The sequence below is a fragment of the Diuraphis noxia genome, unplaced genomic scaffold (genome assembly GCF_037042655.1).
Source record: "Diuraphis noxia isolate RWA-SAM2 unplaced genomic scaffold, SU_Dnox_SAM2 contig0003, whole genome shotgun sequence".
NCBI classification, from domain to species: domain Eukaryota; kingdom Metazoa; phylum Arthropoda; class Insecta; order Hemiptera; family Aphididae; genus Diuraphis; species Diuraphis noxia.
In genome coordinates, this window is record NW_028301713.1 from 12,061,349 (window position 1) to 12,078,116 (window position 16,768).

Consider the following 16,768-nt stretch of genomic DNA (forward strand, 5'->3'; position numbering starts at 1 on the left):
TAAAATAAAATAATTTAAAATTGTTCTTTTTTATTATTGTTGTTTTTACAATACATCATAATATACGTATAAATAATGAACGAACAAACAAAAATACTACACGCAATTAGGTACATGATGGAATCACTACCGCAATGACGATTGTTTCCAATCCAGTGTTTGTCGAACACTGCGGGCTAGTCCACGAACGACTCACGAACCCGCGGTATGCATTCCCGATCCCATTCCCGATCCCATTCCCGACCCCATTCCCGACCCCATTCCCGACCCCATTCCCGAACCCATTTCCGATCCCATTCCCATGGACATCCCCATCCACGAAAACAGTAAACAGTTTGGCTGGTAATACACTGGCTGCGGTGGCGGTTGATAGAAAAACTTGCACCAGCCCTGGCACCTGCAAAAAATCGTATTATTAATATCATTACGACCACAGCCAACCGACGTGATATTATTCAATAAAATATGTGCAATCGTCAAATTGACAATATTGTACATTTTTGACAACATTGTGACATGTATCGACGATCACACAAGTGCTGCCGATCTTACGCGATCGGAATTGCGACGACACAATATTTTTGAGGTGCCTATAACGGCGCACGGGTAACGACTACGGTTGATACACTTGCTTACCAATTTGGATACATTATGATCGTTTGCGTGGTCGTCGGTTGCGGCTTATGCTGTGGTGTGGTGGTTTTTGGTGGCGGCATGGTCGTTGGAGGTTGTGTGGCTGAAATCGTGAAAACGCTATGGTAATTATTTATATACGAAATTGTCATAAGAGTGTTTAGAAGTGGAAAAACAACAATAAATTCAAAGTGGCATAATTTAACAACTTGAATCTTCATATAAATTATCTTGCAATAATTATAATGAAATAACGTGTGCTTACCTATCATGGGCGCCCATAGGTAATTTTTCAGATGGGTACAACAATATATCAAAATTCTTAAATTTAAGCTAAATAAAGGTTTAATGTAATTTCAACATATAAATATGCTATTATTTATAAAATTAATATTTTTATGATAATAAATAAGGTAGTAATTAATTAAAATGCATTTTAATAAGTACAGGTACCATTCAAAAAGCAGGAAAAATATATTAAAATGTATAATTCGGAATTGTTAAATAATAAAAAAGTCTTCGGTTCATTCCAAAAATATTAATGTTATCTTGAATTAAATTACCTTTGTTCAAGTTCACTTTTTCACGATGAACGCTAGTGATACACACAATAACCTATCTCATATCTTAAAAGTTAATTATTTCATTTTATGTTGTCAATGTTATGCTAATATGTATTAAATTATATATGTTCATATAATTTTTCCAGGGAGGGGCACATGCCCCGTCTAGGTTACCCCCCCCCCATGGATGCCCATGCTAACTATCATTATGAACAGTATAGATACTTTTAAATGTGGATTTATGTAAATTATTCTGTTAACGTGTATATATACTGAAACGTACAAAGGAATTCTCATTTAGGAGGGGGGGGGGGGTATATATTTATTATTTTTAAGAAAAATCGCAGTGTAGTGCTAACCATACTAATATTAAAGGACATAGGGATGAGATCCAACTCACATATTCCCACTCCGGTGAATACGACCATGTATGGATGAATGTGTATAGCATTATATTATAATTTGATTTGAAAAAATTAACAGTGAAAATAAATGAACTTATTACAATTAAAAATATGTCTGGACGAGTTTGGATAACAATCGGTCATATCAGACAAAATAATACCTAGGTATCAATTATCTACTGAGGTACAATTCCGAAATGTTTTACTACACTAAATGTACCACATAAAGAGTTCCATAGTTTTAAACTTTTCAATTTTTTTTTCATCGATTACATAGTTTTGGGTAACAAAAGTTTTGTTTTCAAAACTGAAAATCATAATCGGCCAAAAAAGCATAAATCATAATACCAAACGCTTCATATAAAGATATATAAATATTTCAAACCTATATATATTCAAAATACGATTTGTCTAATTGTAAGTATAATACATATTACTTATATTATATTGTTGCGTAAAGTATGTATTTTACTGAATTCTGATCGAAATTTGTATTATTTAGGTACTTTAAAAATCAGCAAACTTTTTTTTTAGATTTCATTTTTTATCGTTTTCAGTATACATTGACATTTGTTTTTAAATGTTTAGTTTATTATTAAATGTTTTAAATATTCGGTTATGCATCTGTTACCATTCGATAGTGTATTAATAAAATTATTTCAAATGGCTTACTCGCTGGTTCACGCTGTGGTTGTTGCTGAAATATTTGTAATTGTATCGGTTGGCATATCGTGTCACATCCGAATGGCGGAAAAAACGGGAACGGTAGTTGTATGCCGGACATAGGTAACTGGATTCCGGACATCCCATTCATAGCTGACGACATGTTACCATTATTTGGATTTGGATTTTTATTACCACTAGTAGCACGTGAGTCGCTTCCGCCACCACTGCTGGATCTGTCGTCTGCCTTTTTATCGTCTTTATCGTCTTTATCGTCGCATATCTGTAACGATTACACCTGAATCAATGACCTAGTTATTTACATTTTACATCCGTTACATGTTATACGTCTTGCATCAAAATTAATGTTGCTAATATTTTATTGCGTCGAGTTTCAGCGTATTGATCAATTTATTTCAAATCATAAAAAAATGTAAATTAAATCGTCAGGTTTACCGATCGCTATTTATTCTTATCTCAATATCAATATACACAATATGAATGTAAAAAAATGAATAATATTAGTGCGTGAATTAAGTGCCTACGCATTACAGTTTTGGTTACTGTCAGTTATCAGTTTATTATTGCTGACCCAATGATAAAAGTATCCGTGGAATAAATAATAGTAAAAATACACTATACATATAGCTGGATCTATAAAATTATAATATAATTACACTAATCGAATGTTCGTCGAGATAAAACAAGAACAGACTTAATAAACACGAAACAAAATTTATGAAGTATTTTTACGGTGAAAAAAAGTCGTATATACTTACAGTTTGACTTATGAATAATATGGCTAAAAGCCATGCGGCGAACGTCACGTTGAAATGCATAGCGGTGAATAATATGATTTAACAACTGTGCACGGCGTTGTTCAGTTTTATACCCAAAACGTCTGCACGTAATGACATTGAGTGGAATGGAGGTCAGCGTTTTTCCCTGGTTTTCCAGTGGTTTACAAGTCCCACTCCGATGCCATTGTAAATAAGGTTTATTGGCTCTTATTGACGCGGAAATTATAATATGGGACAGACCTTTGAGGTCAGCGATTTTAATTCGTTAATTTCAAGGTAGGTGTACGCGCAAACAATGCGAAATCATGTATTGTTTTAAAAATGATCGAAATAATGATGATTTTGTCCGGCCGTCCATGATGGTGATAGAGTAAAAAATTCCCGTGTATTGTATATATATATTATATATATATATATATATATATATACGCACTTCTAAAACTGATTTGTTACCTATTATATGATATTTACACTCGTAAAATCAACGATAGTATAAAAAATATGTACAAAATTATATATTTTATAAGTGTCTTTTTCAACTTGCAAATCATCACTTTGACGAAAGCCGATATACATAATTGAAATCACTGAATAACATATTATTATATACAATACAGTAGCAACATTATGTATATATACATGATGGTAATTCGCCGAACTTTCCTACTCTGCTTTCTCCATTAATGCAATTATTGTGCAATTTATAAATCTGATTTATAGAATTTTTAAATATTACGAATATACGAGTACATAGGTACTCATCGTAGACCGTATATTTTCGTATGTTTGACATATAATTTTTGTGATATTCTATATATAGTATAGGGTCCTGTGGTGATGTAGTCTTCTATTTTTCGAATCAGAACAAGGATTTCACATTATTAAATAATTTACTAATATGATGTGTTATTTGATACTTTGATAGTGTTTAGTTTGAACCAAAGTTGAAGAACAAAAACATAAACAAAGAACTTGAACTGTAATGAATTCAATCTAGAGAATATATAGATACGCATCATCATCATAGAATTTAATATGACTGTATAAATTATAATATTATGTTTACAACGTAATATATTAAATTAATGTGCCTTGAGGAGTAGTATTTTGCAAACAGATCCTCCTCTGCTGTCAGTTCTAACCAGGAAAAAAAAAGTTTTCGGAGATAAAATTGTAATCTTTAAACAGCTGGGAAGTTATAGTCTATCGGTTATGGTAGAAATCGGTGCAACACGATTGCGGACTTTTTACCTTTTTATATATTTGAGGAAAAAAACAACACGATTGCGCACTTTAAATATTTTTTCTTTGAGCAAACACAAATATTTAAATAAACTTACCAACATTAATAATAACTTGATACGTATACCTATAGTAAAAAAAACTTATAATATATCACAGTAATTACGCGTCAAAAAAAGGAATAATATGCCGATATAATACGCCATATAATAATAGTATCCACCGGCCGTAGCAATTGTGTATACGTATACTACACTATAGGTGAGTTTCTTAAACTATAACCATTTATTTCAAATTATTTAAATATTTGTGTTTGCTCAAAGGTAAAATATTTATAAGGTGCGCAATCGTGTTGTTTTTTCTCAAATATTAAAAGGTAAAAAGTCCGCAATCGTGTTATGTCTTTTTCAGGTAAAAAGGTAAAAAGTCCGCAATCGTGTTACGGCCGGTAGAAATATCCAAGAATAAAATATCCAAATAGCAGTATCCATTGCTTAAATTTTCATGATTTAATGAATTACTATCGTGCAGAATATAGTCATTTATTTTTATCAATGTTTTATCTTTGAAGATTTTCCATATGCAAGATTTTAGTAATTTCGTCCATATTTATAAAAAATGACAACTTTTTTTCATTGGAGGGATATTCATTTGATTTAATTTATTTTAAATGTCTTTTTTTATTCAACAAACAGTGATAGGTGATTTTTGTGACCAATAATTAGAAGCCATAATATATATATATATATATATATGTATAATAAATAATAATTATTTACTATTTCAATTTATAACATGTCGTTTCGCGTTTGGTATTCCGCTTTAATTATTATAATATCCAATATTTGATACGGTCAAACATAACATAATGACAACCAACATATTCAGTAACCTTGGGAATTCAGTCTTTTTTTTTATCGCGACAATAATGCACTTTAATGACGAATTTTGTATTGTTTGCAGATGCGTCAATAGGTTCGTACAAAATGCCTTCAAAGTCTGAAGTTTAAACACTTTCACCTATAAATCAAGCACGATATTCAGCATTTCAACAGTAAACTTGAACATATTGAACTTGAATATAAAAGATACCTACATAAAATTGGTGTTAAAAATATTATATGGAATCGATAGTTATATTTAATAATGTATTATAAATAGGTACAGTGTTGAATCCAGACAATTTTTCTGGGGGGGGGGGGCTCACTTTTTTTCATTGGTGAATGGTGAATGGTGATACGTAATTTTAGTATTATGAATTATGTCTATTAATAGGTAGTTATTCTTATTACAATTTATAATTTAGACATTTAAAATTTATATAAAACTAGAAAACTAATTTTTTTTTTTTTTAAATCAATCTAAGGTTAATCTAAGGTCGGCACATATTATAAATTGTATTATTATAATTTATTACAATTCAGAAATTATAAATATTGAAAAAATTACAAAATAAATTGGAAACCTATTAATTATTTGTTTTTAAATTAGTATTGTGCATTTAATAAAGAGGTACATTTTGTTGAAAGTCAGAAAGTTGTATTTGTCAGGGGAGTGAAAGAAATTTCAGGGGGGCATTCGCCCCCCCCCCCCTGAAGTATACCAGGATTCAACACTGAGTAGGTATATACTGGTATACACAGACAGAAAATTGAGAAAAATTCTGGATTTCAGATGAAACCAATAGACAATTTTGTCGCAAAGCATCATATAGGCAAAACACGAAACTACAAAATTAAAACGGTGTTGGACTTTTTATCCATACTTCAATATTTTAACACGAAAGCATAATACGATAACTAAATCAAAAAAATTAGTAAAAATAATTATCCCATAATATGATGAGTGTATTCTTGTTCATATTTGTATAATACCAAACTATTTGATTCTTACCTTTTTTTCAATATAATTTTTATTTCATATTTATGGATGTTTATAGAAAGTGCATAAAATGTTGAATCAACATTCATTTTATTTGGAAATTAAAGTTTAAATAATAAGTATACTTGATGGTAATTCGTCGAAAATTCCTACTCCGCTTTCTCCAATAACGCAATTATTATTGTGCAATTTATAAATCTGATTTATAGAATTTTTAAATATACCGAGTATAGGTACTCATAGACCGTGTATGTTCGTATGTTTGACATATGTGATTGACAAAGGTTAAGCACCGCAACCTATATACGCTGCATAGTAATAATAACATTATATTATGTAAAGCAGGGGTTCCGAATCTGTGCGGCTCCGTGAAGTAATACTGCACACGCCTATTTTTAAACTATTCTTGTGGTATGGTTAAATTTCCACTTTTAAATAATTATCTGGAAGATGATTTTAAACCACCAACAATTGCAACATTTTAACATAACATTTTGTATTTTATAAAATACTGAACAAGCTGTTTCTTTTGCTAGGAAAATGTAGGTATTAAAATAATTAAGTGTGTATATATCTATTATAACTATTAAATGAAATAAATAGCCACATATTTTATTTGGTATTATTCACGAATCATAAGAGAGGTATAAGAAAAATGTTCTTTTTTTAATGAGACTAGCATAAAAAAAGTTTGGTAACTGTTGACTTGGCGGATAAAACAAGAGTATATGAAATGGGTAAGAACTTTTTGTTTAAAGCATAATTAATTAAATAAAACTCAGATATTTATATACCATACACACACATATATATACAGAGTATCTCAGATAGATTCGACAAATAAAAATAAAAAAATAATGCCAACTAAACGTGCGTTAGTATGACAAAAATTGTTAATATTAGATGATAAGTAAATAATTTAAGAAATATTCTCATATTAGCAAATTCTTAAAAATCATATTTTTTTAAAGTTATTGCGTTCCAAATTCATTTAATCAAAAAATATTGAATTTAAAAAAATAAACTGCTTGAATTAGATAAATCTTTTTACCATAAAAATTGTTCTTATAATCTGCAGATTACAAATAGGCTATTTTGAATTTATCCAAAAATGTTTATTAATTTTTAAGTTTTTTATTTTCAGTATTAAAAAATATTTCTGTATAATACAACAAAAGTTATTCCATATGTCAGATCATCGTAAGACATTCATTATACACATTTTGGACACTGCAGGCCGCAAGCGATAAGATTTTACGACGCGACGCCTCTGATGTTGAGATTTATATTTAAAGCTTTAATACACAATAATATACGACAATATACGTATATAAAATATAAAATATATCATAGCCATACGGCAAATAGTATAATAATAATGTAGTGTAAAATAGTAAATATACACATAATGACGTGCGTAATATATTATAATGAGACTCGTCTGTGGGTTTTTCACGCTCGACCTGCTCACATATTTTGTATTCAATCATTCCCGATATATAGGTATATACATATTATTATATACGAGACCGCCATTATCTCCGCCGCTGATCCATAAATAGTAAATCGTGAAAATCATCTGCGCGCATTACAAATATATAAACCGACAGCGACGAGCGACTTAATAATATTGCACAATATATACCTATAACATGCGTCTCATATAACTTCTGACCGCGACTGTGTATCCACGTCGGAAAATCGATTTGTATAACTAGTCTAAACTATTATTCTCGTACTGCAGTCTATAAAGGTCTGGAAGAAAATGTCTCGCACGCTGCAGTAAATTCAAATCCCAACACCCAACGATTTGAAGCGCAACGATAGATAGATTATTACAATATGTCTATAATATTTAATTCGAGTTAAATTAATTATGTTAATAACAAGAAAAATATAATAAATTGAAAATTAATGAATATAAAATTAAAAACAATAGTTGATGAATAATTTGCGTCGCATCATTTAAATTAAAATTAATTTGGTCTCTTTATATAAATGATTGATTTTAATGCAATTTCATGACATTCGGTGTATAACATAGGCACAATGCACATTAACCGTTATTAAAAATGTCTTACTTTGTTAAAAATAATTATTTAAAATTAAGTAATTACTAATATATAATATTTACTTTAAAATTTAAATTTAGGAATGGTTAAGACTCATTAATCAAATACGTTAAGTCGTCAATCATAATATTGATTCATACTAGATGCCACTTTACGGTACTATGACATAATTTGTTGCCCTGAGAATTTAAGCCTTAAATGTAATATTATTATAATAAATCATTTGTTTATTTTATAAGCAATACTAATTAATAACTTATACAAATAAAATATTATCCATTTTATATTATTCGATATAAAATAAATCTATCTTTCGTTCAATTTTTACGTGTTTTATTTATTAGGTTCATCGACATTCATACTTTTGAGACGGAGTATTGTATAGGCAATTTAAGGGCATATAATTGTATCGAACAATAAATTTACATGGCGTACCAACAATACAGGATACAATCATGGTACAATCTTACAAACCAACAGCGATACGGAAAATCAGCGAAATAGCTAATTGGTAATGGTATGTATCAGAAATAAAATATGTATCAAACAAAATTGGTTACCATTTTATTTCCTGTAAAACGATATGTTATATCTTGTTTAATATATCTACATTCTACATAGATATCAACAATCTTTTGTGTGATTGCTATTTTAACGAATTATTGCACTCTCAGACCTCTTTTGTAACTAATAATATTATGGTAAGTTTAATACGATAACTCAATATTTCAATTTTTTTTTATTACTATATTTGATTTCTTAGTAAAAAATTCTGCAGTTCCTGATAATACACTTATAAAGCATATTGTAATTTTAGAAACCTATAAATATTAAATATTTTTTTTTTTTGACAAGTAATATACAATGTATTGTATCATTTATACAATAAGAATATGTGCTAAGAGTACATTCACAGGAAAAAAAAATAATTTGAGAAAAGGAGTCACCCATTGATGACACTTTTTATGGTTATTGGTTACTTAATTATTTACTTAATAATTATAAAATATAACATCAAGATTATTAAATTGGATGTAAAAATAGTTTTGTGTAAAAAACAATGATAAATTCTATAAATATATGAAATTAATTTTTCAAGTTACAACACTAATGTACTGAAAGTGTTATATAATGAGGATATATATTGATTTATTAGTTTATCATTTATTTTTGAAAATTCTAAAGATATTTATTTATTTGAATGAGTCTTCTCGACATTAATCTTAACTAACATTTAAAAGAATCTTTTGTTTAGAAAATTAATATATTATTTAATAACAAAATCTATATTATGTATAGAATTAGTTAAAAGATTAATTTAATTATATCTATATCATATCTATATTATATTAATATTTTTTTTTGGCTTTTATCCAATTTTGATGGTTTTTTTTTTTGTTTTATTAATTTTTTTGTTATTTTGGTTCTGTTGATAGCTATATTGACGCATTCTCATGATCAGATAATATGACAAATATCCATTAGTATATCTGTTCAATGTTCAATGCATGGGAAATTAAAAATTATATTTTAGCTTAAAAAATATTCAGAAGCATCTTCAAAAACATAAGGTGCATCAGCAAATTTAGTAAATGATAACTCTAATGACATAAATATTTTTTAAATTTTATTATTTGGATGGATCAGGTAGCCTTTACTTTTAATATTAACCAGATCAGCTTCAGGCCCAGTTTTATAGGTATTCAAGTTCTTTAATTAATATTTATTATTATGATTTAGGTGTGACTAATAAGTCAAATAATAAAAGCCCGGAAAAAATTTAATATTTAACTTGAATGGTAACCACATCTGTACTCCATAAAAACCCATGTTAAACTGAAAAGGTTAGGTTAGGTCCCCGTCTCTTCTGGTTATTCTGTTTTGGTAACTACATTTATAGTCACTATAACACACAAAGGTTACTAACCTTTGATAATACATTACATGCTTTTATTAACGTTAAATTTAGGCAGTGCGATGCTCAATGAGTGCATGTTGCTAAATTTAAGATTCTAGCTTGAACTCCGCGGTATTTACCAGACATCTGTGATAATCGAGCCACATATATCGATCAAATTATTTTGAATAGCTTTACTAACAAATGTTGCATTTTTTGGAGCCGATTCTAAGTGATTGCGAAAATCTACATCACCCGCGTCTATTCTGAACATCAACAATTCTTTGAATATTCCAACATTCAAATTATTTTTTGCTTGGTCATTTTAAATCAGATTTGATAAATTAACATCGTCTCTATGCCCCCTTATATTATGACGACCACAGAAAATAATTGTTTAATTATAGGAATTAACTTCTTTTTATTTTGTTTGACAGTTTCATTTAGTTGGTCATCAAGTTGAATTTATATTGTTTTTTGTTTGTCTTCAAAACATTTTATAAATTCCAAAGACCGCACAATTGCTGTTTTATGATATTCTCTTTCCATATGTATCTTAAAATCGTGTAAAGCATCTTTGTATTTTATCATAGGAATTTCTTTTAAGACCCCAAGCCTTTGTCCTCCAATCCCACCAAACTTTGGTCCAAAAATTACACATGCTTTACAAAACGCTCCTTCTCTATTACGACTATAAGCTAACAAGTTGTGCTTATTTGGCCATTCAATTTGAAAGCTTCTTTTATGACCTTTTTTATTCATGCTTACAGGGAAAATATAATTTTGTTTTGGTGACCATCACGTTTCTTTTAAACATTTGTTAAGCATATTTGGATCGTTTCGAATTTTTAGATTTGCATTTTCTTCAATAGCAAATGCGATATCATATTGACTATACACACGAATCAGAAAATGTAGCTGGCTCTGACTCTGATGGTAACACGCTTACATTTTCCATACCTTCACTTGGAGATGGATTATTTTCGTCACTTGTTTTCAACTTTAAAAAAAAAAGTTTATTTCACCTTGTCGTTTTTGTGACATTTTAAAACAGAATAATTGAACACGAAACTACAAACGAAAACACTACGGACAACAGCACGAAATACGAATTACACACGAGTGACACGACGACTGTAAAGTTACTAACATTTTAAAACGATAATAGCAATATAGAAATGGATAGGTAAGTGAGAATCGTGTGACAGATAAAATAAGATAAGATAGCGATGGCCAGTAGGAACGTTACATGGCAAAAATGGCCGGTCTGCCGTACTCTGCGGTAAGGCGCATGATAAAAGTAATATAGTAATATGTTTGGGAAAATTTCTTATATAATGATAATATAATAATAATATAAATATATAATTATCCGATTGATAATATTTCTTAAATTATAATATAATGTGTTTGAGCGAAACAGTATAAAAGATAAAATTATAAAAATTAATAATAAAAAATAATAAAACCTAACTTATTTACTTATGCGTTATGCCAATGAGGGGGGGGGGGGGGGGTTTAGAGGCCCTCCGGGCCCCCCTTTAAATCCGCCACTGAAGGTTAGTGTTTAAATCTCCAGCTGTTTAATACTGATAACTAGAGATTTATTTCGGTAGACACTTTTTAACCATAGTATCTTTAATTGTGGTGTTTTGTATCCATAAAGATTAGAATATTCTAGTCTTCATGTTTGTATCATAGAGTTACTCTATGGTTTGTATCACCACAGATTATATGATCATATAATCTGTGGTGATAGTGTGTTAGTGATAAGAAGCGCTATCTCTAGACGCTCGACTAATTTAAATATTTAACGCTTATTGTGGTTATCAGTTCGTTTTCGACGTTTTCTACTTCCTTGTAAGTTGCAATATGCAAATGACAGTTCATACTTTATAATATTCTTTTCTAGTACTCTGTGATCTAATTTATTGTTAAAATTTGTATACATACGCCTTGTACACGTCTAATTTAGGTAAGTACCTACTCATTTCATAATCTCAATCTAGCACCTGTTGTTACGTTGAATTTCACTGTTTAAGTAAGTTAAGACATTATGTTTGGCCGTAATTTTTTCATTATTAACAAAATATAGAGGATTTCTATAGCAGCATAATGGAAGTCTGTGCATCATCGCATACCACATTATGTAAAGCAGTTCTGACCGTGACTATTACGTTCATCATAAACTCGCCTAGAGTTTAACAAAATAGCACACAGCTTAGTAGTTGATCATGTTTTATTTACCATAGTTTGGTATGGATTAAAACATATGTTTTCTTGTATGCTACCATACATCACCTATACCTAATGTAATACCTTATGCATATTATAAAATGTGTAACATGAACTTTATATATTTCAGGATGGATAAAACAAATATGTATAGAAAGAAACCTAATAGTAGTATTAATTCCAACTTATCTGCTAGTAATTCAAATTTAACAAATATTACTCCAATTAATAATAGAACACCTAAAAATGTCAATCATCGATCTAAAAGTAATCTTAATATAAAAGAAAATGATACTGTTAAACGAATCAAAAGTAAGTACAACATCGCTAAAATTAATATAAATTACAAGATGTAACATTCTATATAATGCTACAGATTTTAGCTCCAATGTTACCTTAGAAAGAAATGGCAGTATGCCAAATTTAAACGCAACTGGTAATAGATTACAATTGGACAAAATTACCAAGCTAAGATTTGCATATGACAAGTATCTCAGCAGCTTGGAAGCAAAATATGTTTTTCAATTGATTGAAAAAAATATATCTGCAAATGTTGATGAACAAAAAAAGGTTTTTAAGGATGAATTTTGTATGCTCAAAGATCAATTAGTAACTTTAAGTCAAGAATTGGAAACAATAAATGGATTAAAAATTGAAAAAAAAACGATTGATCAAAAAATTGAAGGACTTGAAATGCTCAGTAAGCTGTTATTGAATTGCTTATATTTAAATTGTATATTATTATGTAATGTAAATTTGTTTTTATTATAGATAAAGCTCTTGTATTTAATGATTCAGATGAAGAAATTATGTCATTGTTCTCTAGTACGGCATCCAAAGTTGTTGTAAAAAATTTTAAACAATTGGATGAAGATGATTTAAGTAAGTTAACTTAAGGGAGTTATCTCTTAAGAGACAATAGAATTTATTAGGCCAATGTCTGAAAATTTGATATGGCGCATTCTTTTTATTCAGTTAAAATAATTCTAAAATGTATGTAAAGATAGATTTTGAGATATTTTTAAATTTATATCTTGTCTTAAACTTATTAAAACTTATATTTAACTTTGAATTAAAACTAAAAACTAAATAGGTATGATTAATTATAGAAATAATATAATAATAATACAAATATGTAATTTTGATCTTCTGAATTCTGAAAAATATTTCAGACTATAATTTTTGATTTTGATTAATAATTGTAAGTTGATAATATATGAGTTAATCAAAACCATTATTACTATTTAAAATTGATGCATAGGTAGATACTTAGATACATATTATTTTTCAATTTCTAACTATAAATAAATACTCAAAAACTATTGTCAATTCAAGTAATCATTTACTGACTAATTAATACATACATTTTTCAGTTTCACAAAATTATTAAAAAATATCATTTGTTGCTATGGAATACTCTTGTTCAGGTGTTTCTTATTATTTGATTTTGCATCGCCACTTAATAGCTTTCAAATTTTTGTTTTTCATATTATACTAAGTGACTAAGATTAAAATGGAATTATCGAAAATCGACAATTGTTCAACACAATACCTAACATTCATATCAATTTTAATTTATACTTATTGTTTTCAGCAACTAGAAAGATATCAGTGCAATATTTGTTTTCTCTTAAACTAACATGCAACATAGATAAAATAGTTTTATTGATTAGAGTAAAATCACCGGTAGCGGTGTCGTATGCTATCTACGCACTAAATGTTATCTATACTATTATATAAAAAATCTTACTTCGTTTTAAACCAGAGCACTTCATAAATAAATTGATAATGAATGTTTGATTAAATGATTGTTTAATGAATGTTCTTAATTAAAGTTGAAAAGTATTTTTCATATCAATAAAAAATGTTTCGAACGTATTTGTTGTGTTTATGCCATTTATGGAGCGCCACCATTCTTCTTTAAGAGGACGCCACACCCGCATGTGTTGTCTCCGTCGTACAAATGCGTAGCATAGCAAATTTTACGCTCAGCAGATCACGTTTAGCTCCGTTAATTTAAAATTTAGAGTGAATTGACCTATTATAAAAATTAAAGGTAAGATTATTACCGAGGGCATCTCATAAGCTTATTATTTTAAACCGAGTTATGAGTATTTTAAAATTGTAAATTATTTTTATACCTAAAAATACTCATAACTCGGTTTAAAATTAAAATATAATAAAAAGCCTATGAGATGCCCTTGGTAATAATCTTACCTTTAATTTTTATAAGAGGTAAATTCACTCTAAATTTTAAATTAACAGAGCTAAACGTGATCTGCTGAGCGTAAAATTTGCTATGCTACGCAATTGTACGACGGAGACAACACATGCGGGTGTGGCGTCCTCTTAAGCTGCCTTTCCAGCAAATTAGTGGCACCACAGACACATCTTATCGTTAAAAACCCGTGGGATCTAACTTTGTACTTTGTAGAGTGTAGATAAATATGATTACGATTATATAGAAAACATCAGACGATAAATAGTATTTGTAGATAGCATACGACACTAGTATTTAGTGCGTAGATAGCATATGACACAGTTACCAAATCACCTTTTGTAATATAGTTTAATTTTTATTATTATTTGACTTTGTAATTTATACTAAACTTTCAAAATAAAAATGATGTTTAATTGCTTAGAAAAACAATATTTAGACAAATTGATAATATATCATTCCCTTTAAAATATTAGACTATCAATTTTATAATGGTGATTACTCTCTAAGGCATTGGCTCAACTAGAGGGGGTGCTTTGGGTCCTTAGCGTCCAGTTGTCTAGTTGCGTTGATGCTCTAAGATCATTCAAAAACATAGAAAAGACGATTTTAAATGAATGCGTTTTATCAATGTTGCGCATAGGCCAGAGAAAGAAAACAAACAATGTGCTGACATCCTTTTTAATATTTTTAACTTTATGAGCTGGTCTCTAAAATGTGCCACGGCCTTAGACCTACTACATGTATTATGTTATGTTGTACTCAATCAGGAAACCAGGTTTTTGCAGTACTGAATTTCCTAAATATGAAGAATACATAAATAAATCTAACCTAAGATGAGTGGTAAATAAGATAAAATATACATCAGAAGAATTTTGATATTAATATTAATTATTCCGATTTAAGTAATATCTATTATCTACCTATTAAGTTTAAATGGACAAGATATTTCTTAATGAAGTATGTTTTATATTCCCTGACATGATGTAAGGAAATCATTTATATCATAATATTATTCTTTGGATAAATGAAAATGATGAAACATAAAAACTGTATTAAATTAATGATTTTTTTATTTTATAGAAGCTGTTAAGATTCTGTTTAATGAAATTATAGAGTCATTGAAACAGCTTGATTATGAAAATAAAATTAATGTAAGAATTCAGTTAAAAGATTCATTGATTAAAGTAGCAATGTTAACTAAAGAATTAGATACATTAAAATCAAAGTAAGCATTAACTATCAAAATCTAAACATATCATCTAAAGATCATGTTTAAAAAAATAATAAATCAATATCATTATCTCATTAATTAAATCTGTATAACATATGTTATTAGGTGTGAAGAATTATTTGACGAACAAGATAGTTTGCTGAATTATAATAAATCACATAAAATATTAAAAGCTCAATTTGGAGAAAATCCAGACACAAATTTACTGCCAACAAAAAGTAACTTAGTAGAAGAAGTTGAAAATATGTTAAATGAAATAGAATGGTAACTTTATATATTTTTTATTATTTAAAAAAATTGTATACTATAAAATTAAGTAACAAATCAAATGCTGTATTTTTTATTTTTTATTTTATTCTTATTAAATGTCAATTTATTAATTGTGATTTTGAATAAGTAAATTCTTAAAAATGTATGTTTAATTATTAAGTTACTATGAAACAATTTATTTTTCTATTTTAATTTTACTATTTTTATAAATTATTTTATTTTAATTATTTTATGGGCAGTGACTCAATTACTAATTGTAAAATAATTAAGAAAATGAAAGAGATGGAAATCATAGAATTGTAAATTAAAAATGTTTTAATTAAATTATATTTATTTATATGGAGATATTTTATAAATTTTATTGTAACAAGATAGTTTGTTGCAACTATTGTTGATTTTTATTCAAAGTAATTAATGTAATTGTTTTTCACGTCCTAATATATTGTCCCTGAATCTGTGACACAAATTAGAGTGATATCCACAGAGTATTCTCGGTTATGAAAATAATTTTATTGCAAACTAAACTGTAAAGAATTTTTTCATTTTTTTTTTTTTTTTAACCTCATGGCTGAACTGTTTGAAATGTTGACCACATATTATAAAAACATGATAACTTATTTCCTCTGTTGTTGATAAAACATAAATAAAAGTGTCTT

General features: G+C 28.2%; 2 protein-coding genes across 3 annotated transcripts; one reads left to right on the plus strand and one right to left on the minus strand.

Annotated features, from left to right (window-relative positions):
* Nucleotides 1–10: 10 nt before the first annotated feature.
* LOC107161931 (uncharacterized) lies at nt 11–3,195 on the minus strand. The gene is made up of 4 exons (XM_015508553.2): nt 3,043–3,195; nt 2,273–2,546; nt 637–736; nt 11–397 (listed from the first exon to the last, which is right to left on the minus strand). Exons 1-4 carry the CDS (start codon nt 3,100–3,102, stop codon nt 193–195), a joined length of 639 nt encoding a protein of 212 aa, XP_015364039.1. The 5' UTR covers nt 3,103–3,195; the 3' UTR covers nt 11–192.
* An 8,660-nt stretch (nt 3,196–11,855) lies between these two features.
* Nucleotides 11,856–16,457, plus strand: LOC107161929 (uncharacterized). Of its 2 annotated transcripts, none has more exons than XM_015508550.2 (6): nt 11,856–12,196; nt 12,521–12,702; nt 12,767–13,090; nt 13,162–13,272; nt 15,692–15,836; nt 15,948–16,457. In XM_015508550.2, the coding sequence occupies exons 2-6, from the start codon at nt 12,522–12,524 to the stop codon at nt 16,108–16,110; spliced, it is 924 nt and encodes a 307-aa protein (XP_015364036.2). In that variant the 5' UTR covers nt 11,856–12,196; nt 12,521; the 3' UTR covers nt 16,111–16,457. The 2 variants fall into 2 exon arrangements, with proteins under 2 accessions (XP_015364036.2, XP_015364035.2); XM_015508549.2 differs by having other exon boundaries at nt 11,858–12,130.
* The last annotated feature ends 311 nt before the right edge of the window (nt 16,458–16,768 follow it).

Excerpts from the sequence above, each read along its gene's own strand:
- LOC107161931 (XM_015508553.2), bottom strand. The coding sequence starts at position 3,102 with ATGCATTTCAACGTGACGTTCGCCGCATGGCTTTTAGCCATATTATTC. Across the intron at positions 2,547-3,042 it reads TATTATTCATAAGTCAAACT|ATATGCGACGATAAAGACGA; the intron begins GTAAGTATATAC and ends TAATCGTTACAG. Across the intron at positions 737-2,272 it reads ACCACAGCGTGAACCAGCGA|CCACACAACCTCCAACGACC; the intron begins GTAAGCCATTTG and ends TCACGATTTCAG.
- LOC107161929 (XM_015508550.2), top strand. The coding sequence starts at position 12,522 with ATGGATAAAACAAATATGTATAGAAAGAAACCTAATAGTAGTATTAAT. Across the intron at positions 13,091-13,161 it reads TGAAGGACTTGAAATGCTCA|ATAAAGCTCTTGTATTTAAT; the intron begins GTAAGCTGTTAT and ends TTTTTATTATAG. Across the intron at positions 13,273-15,691 it reads ATTGGATGAAGATGATTTAA|AAGCTGTTAAGATTCTGTTT; the intron begins GTAAGTTAACTT and ends TTTATTTTATAG.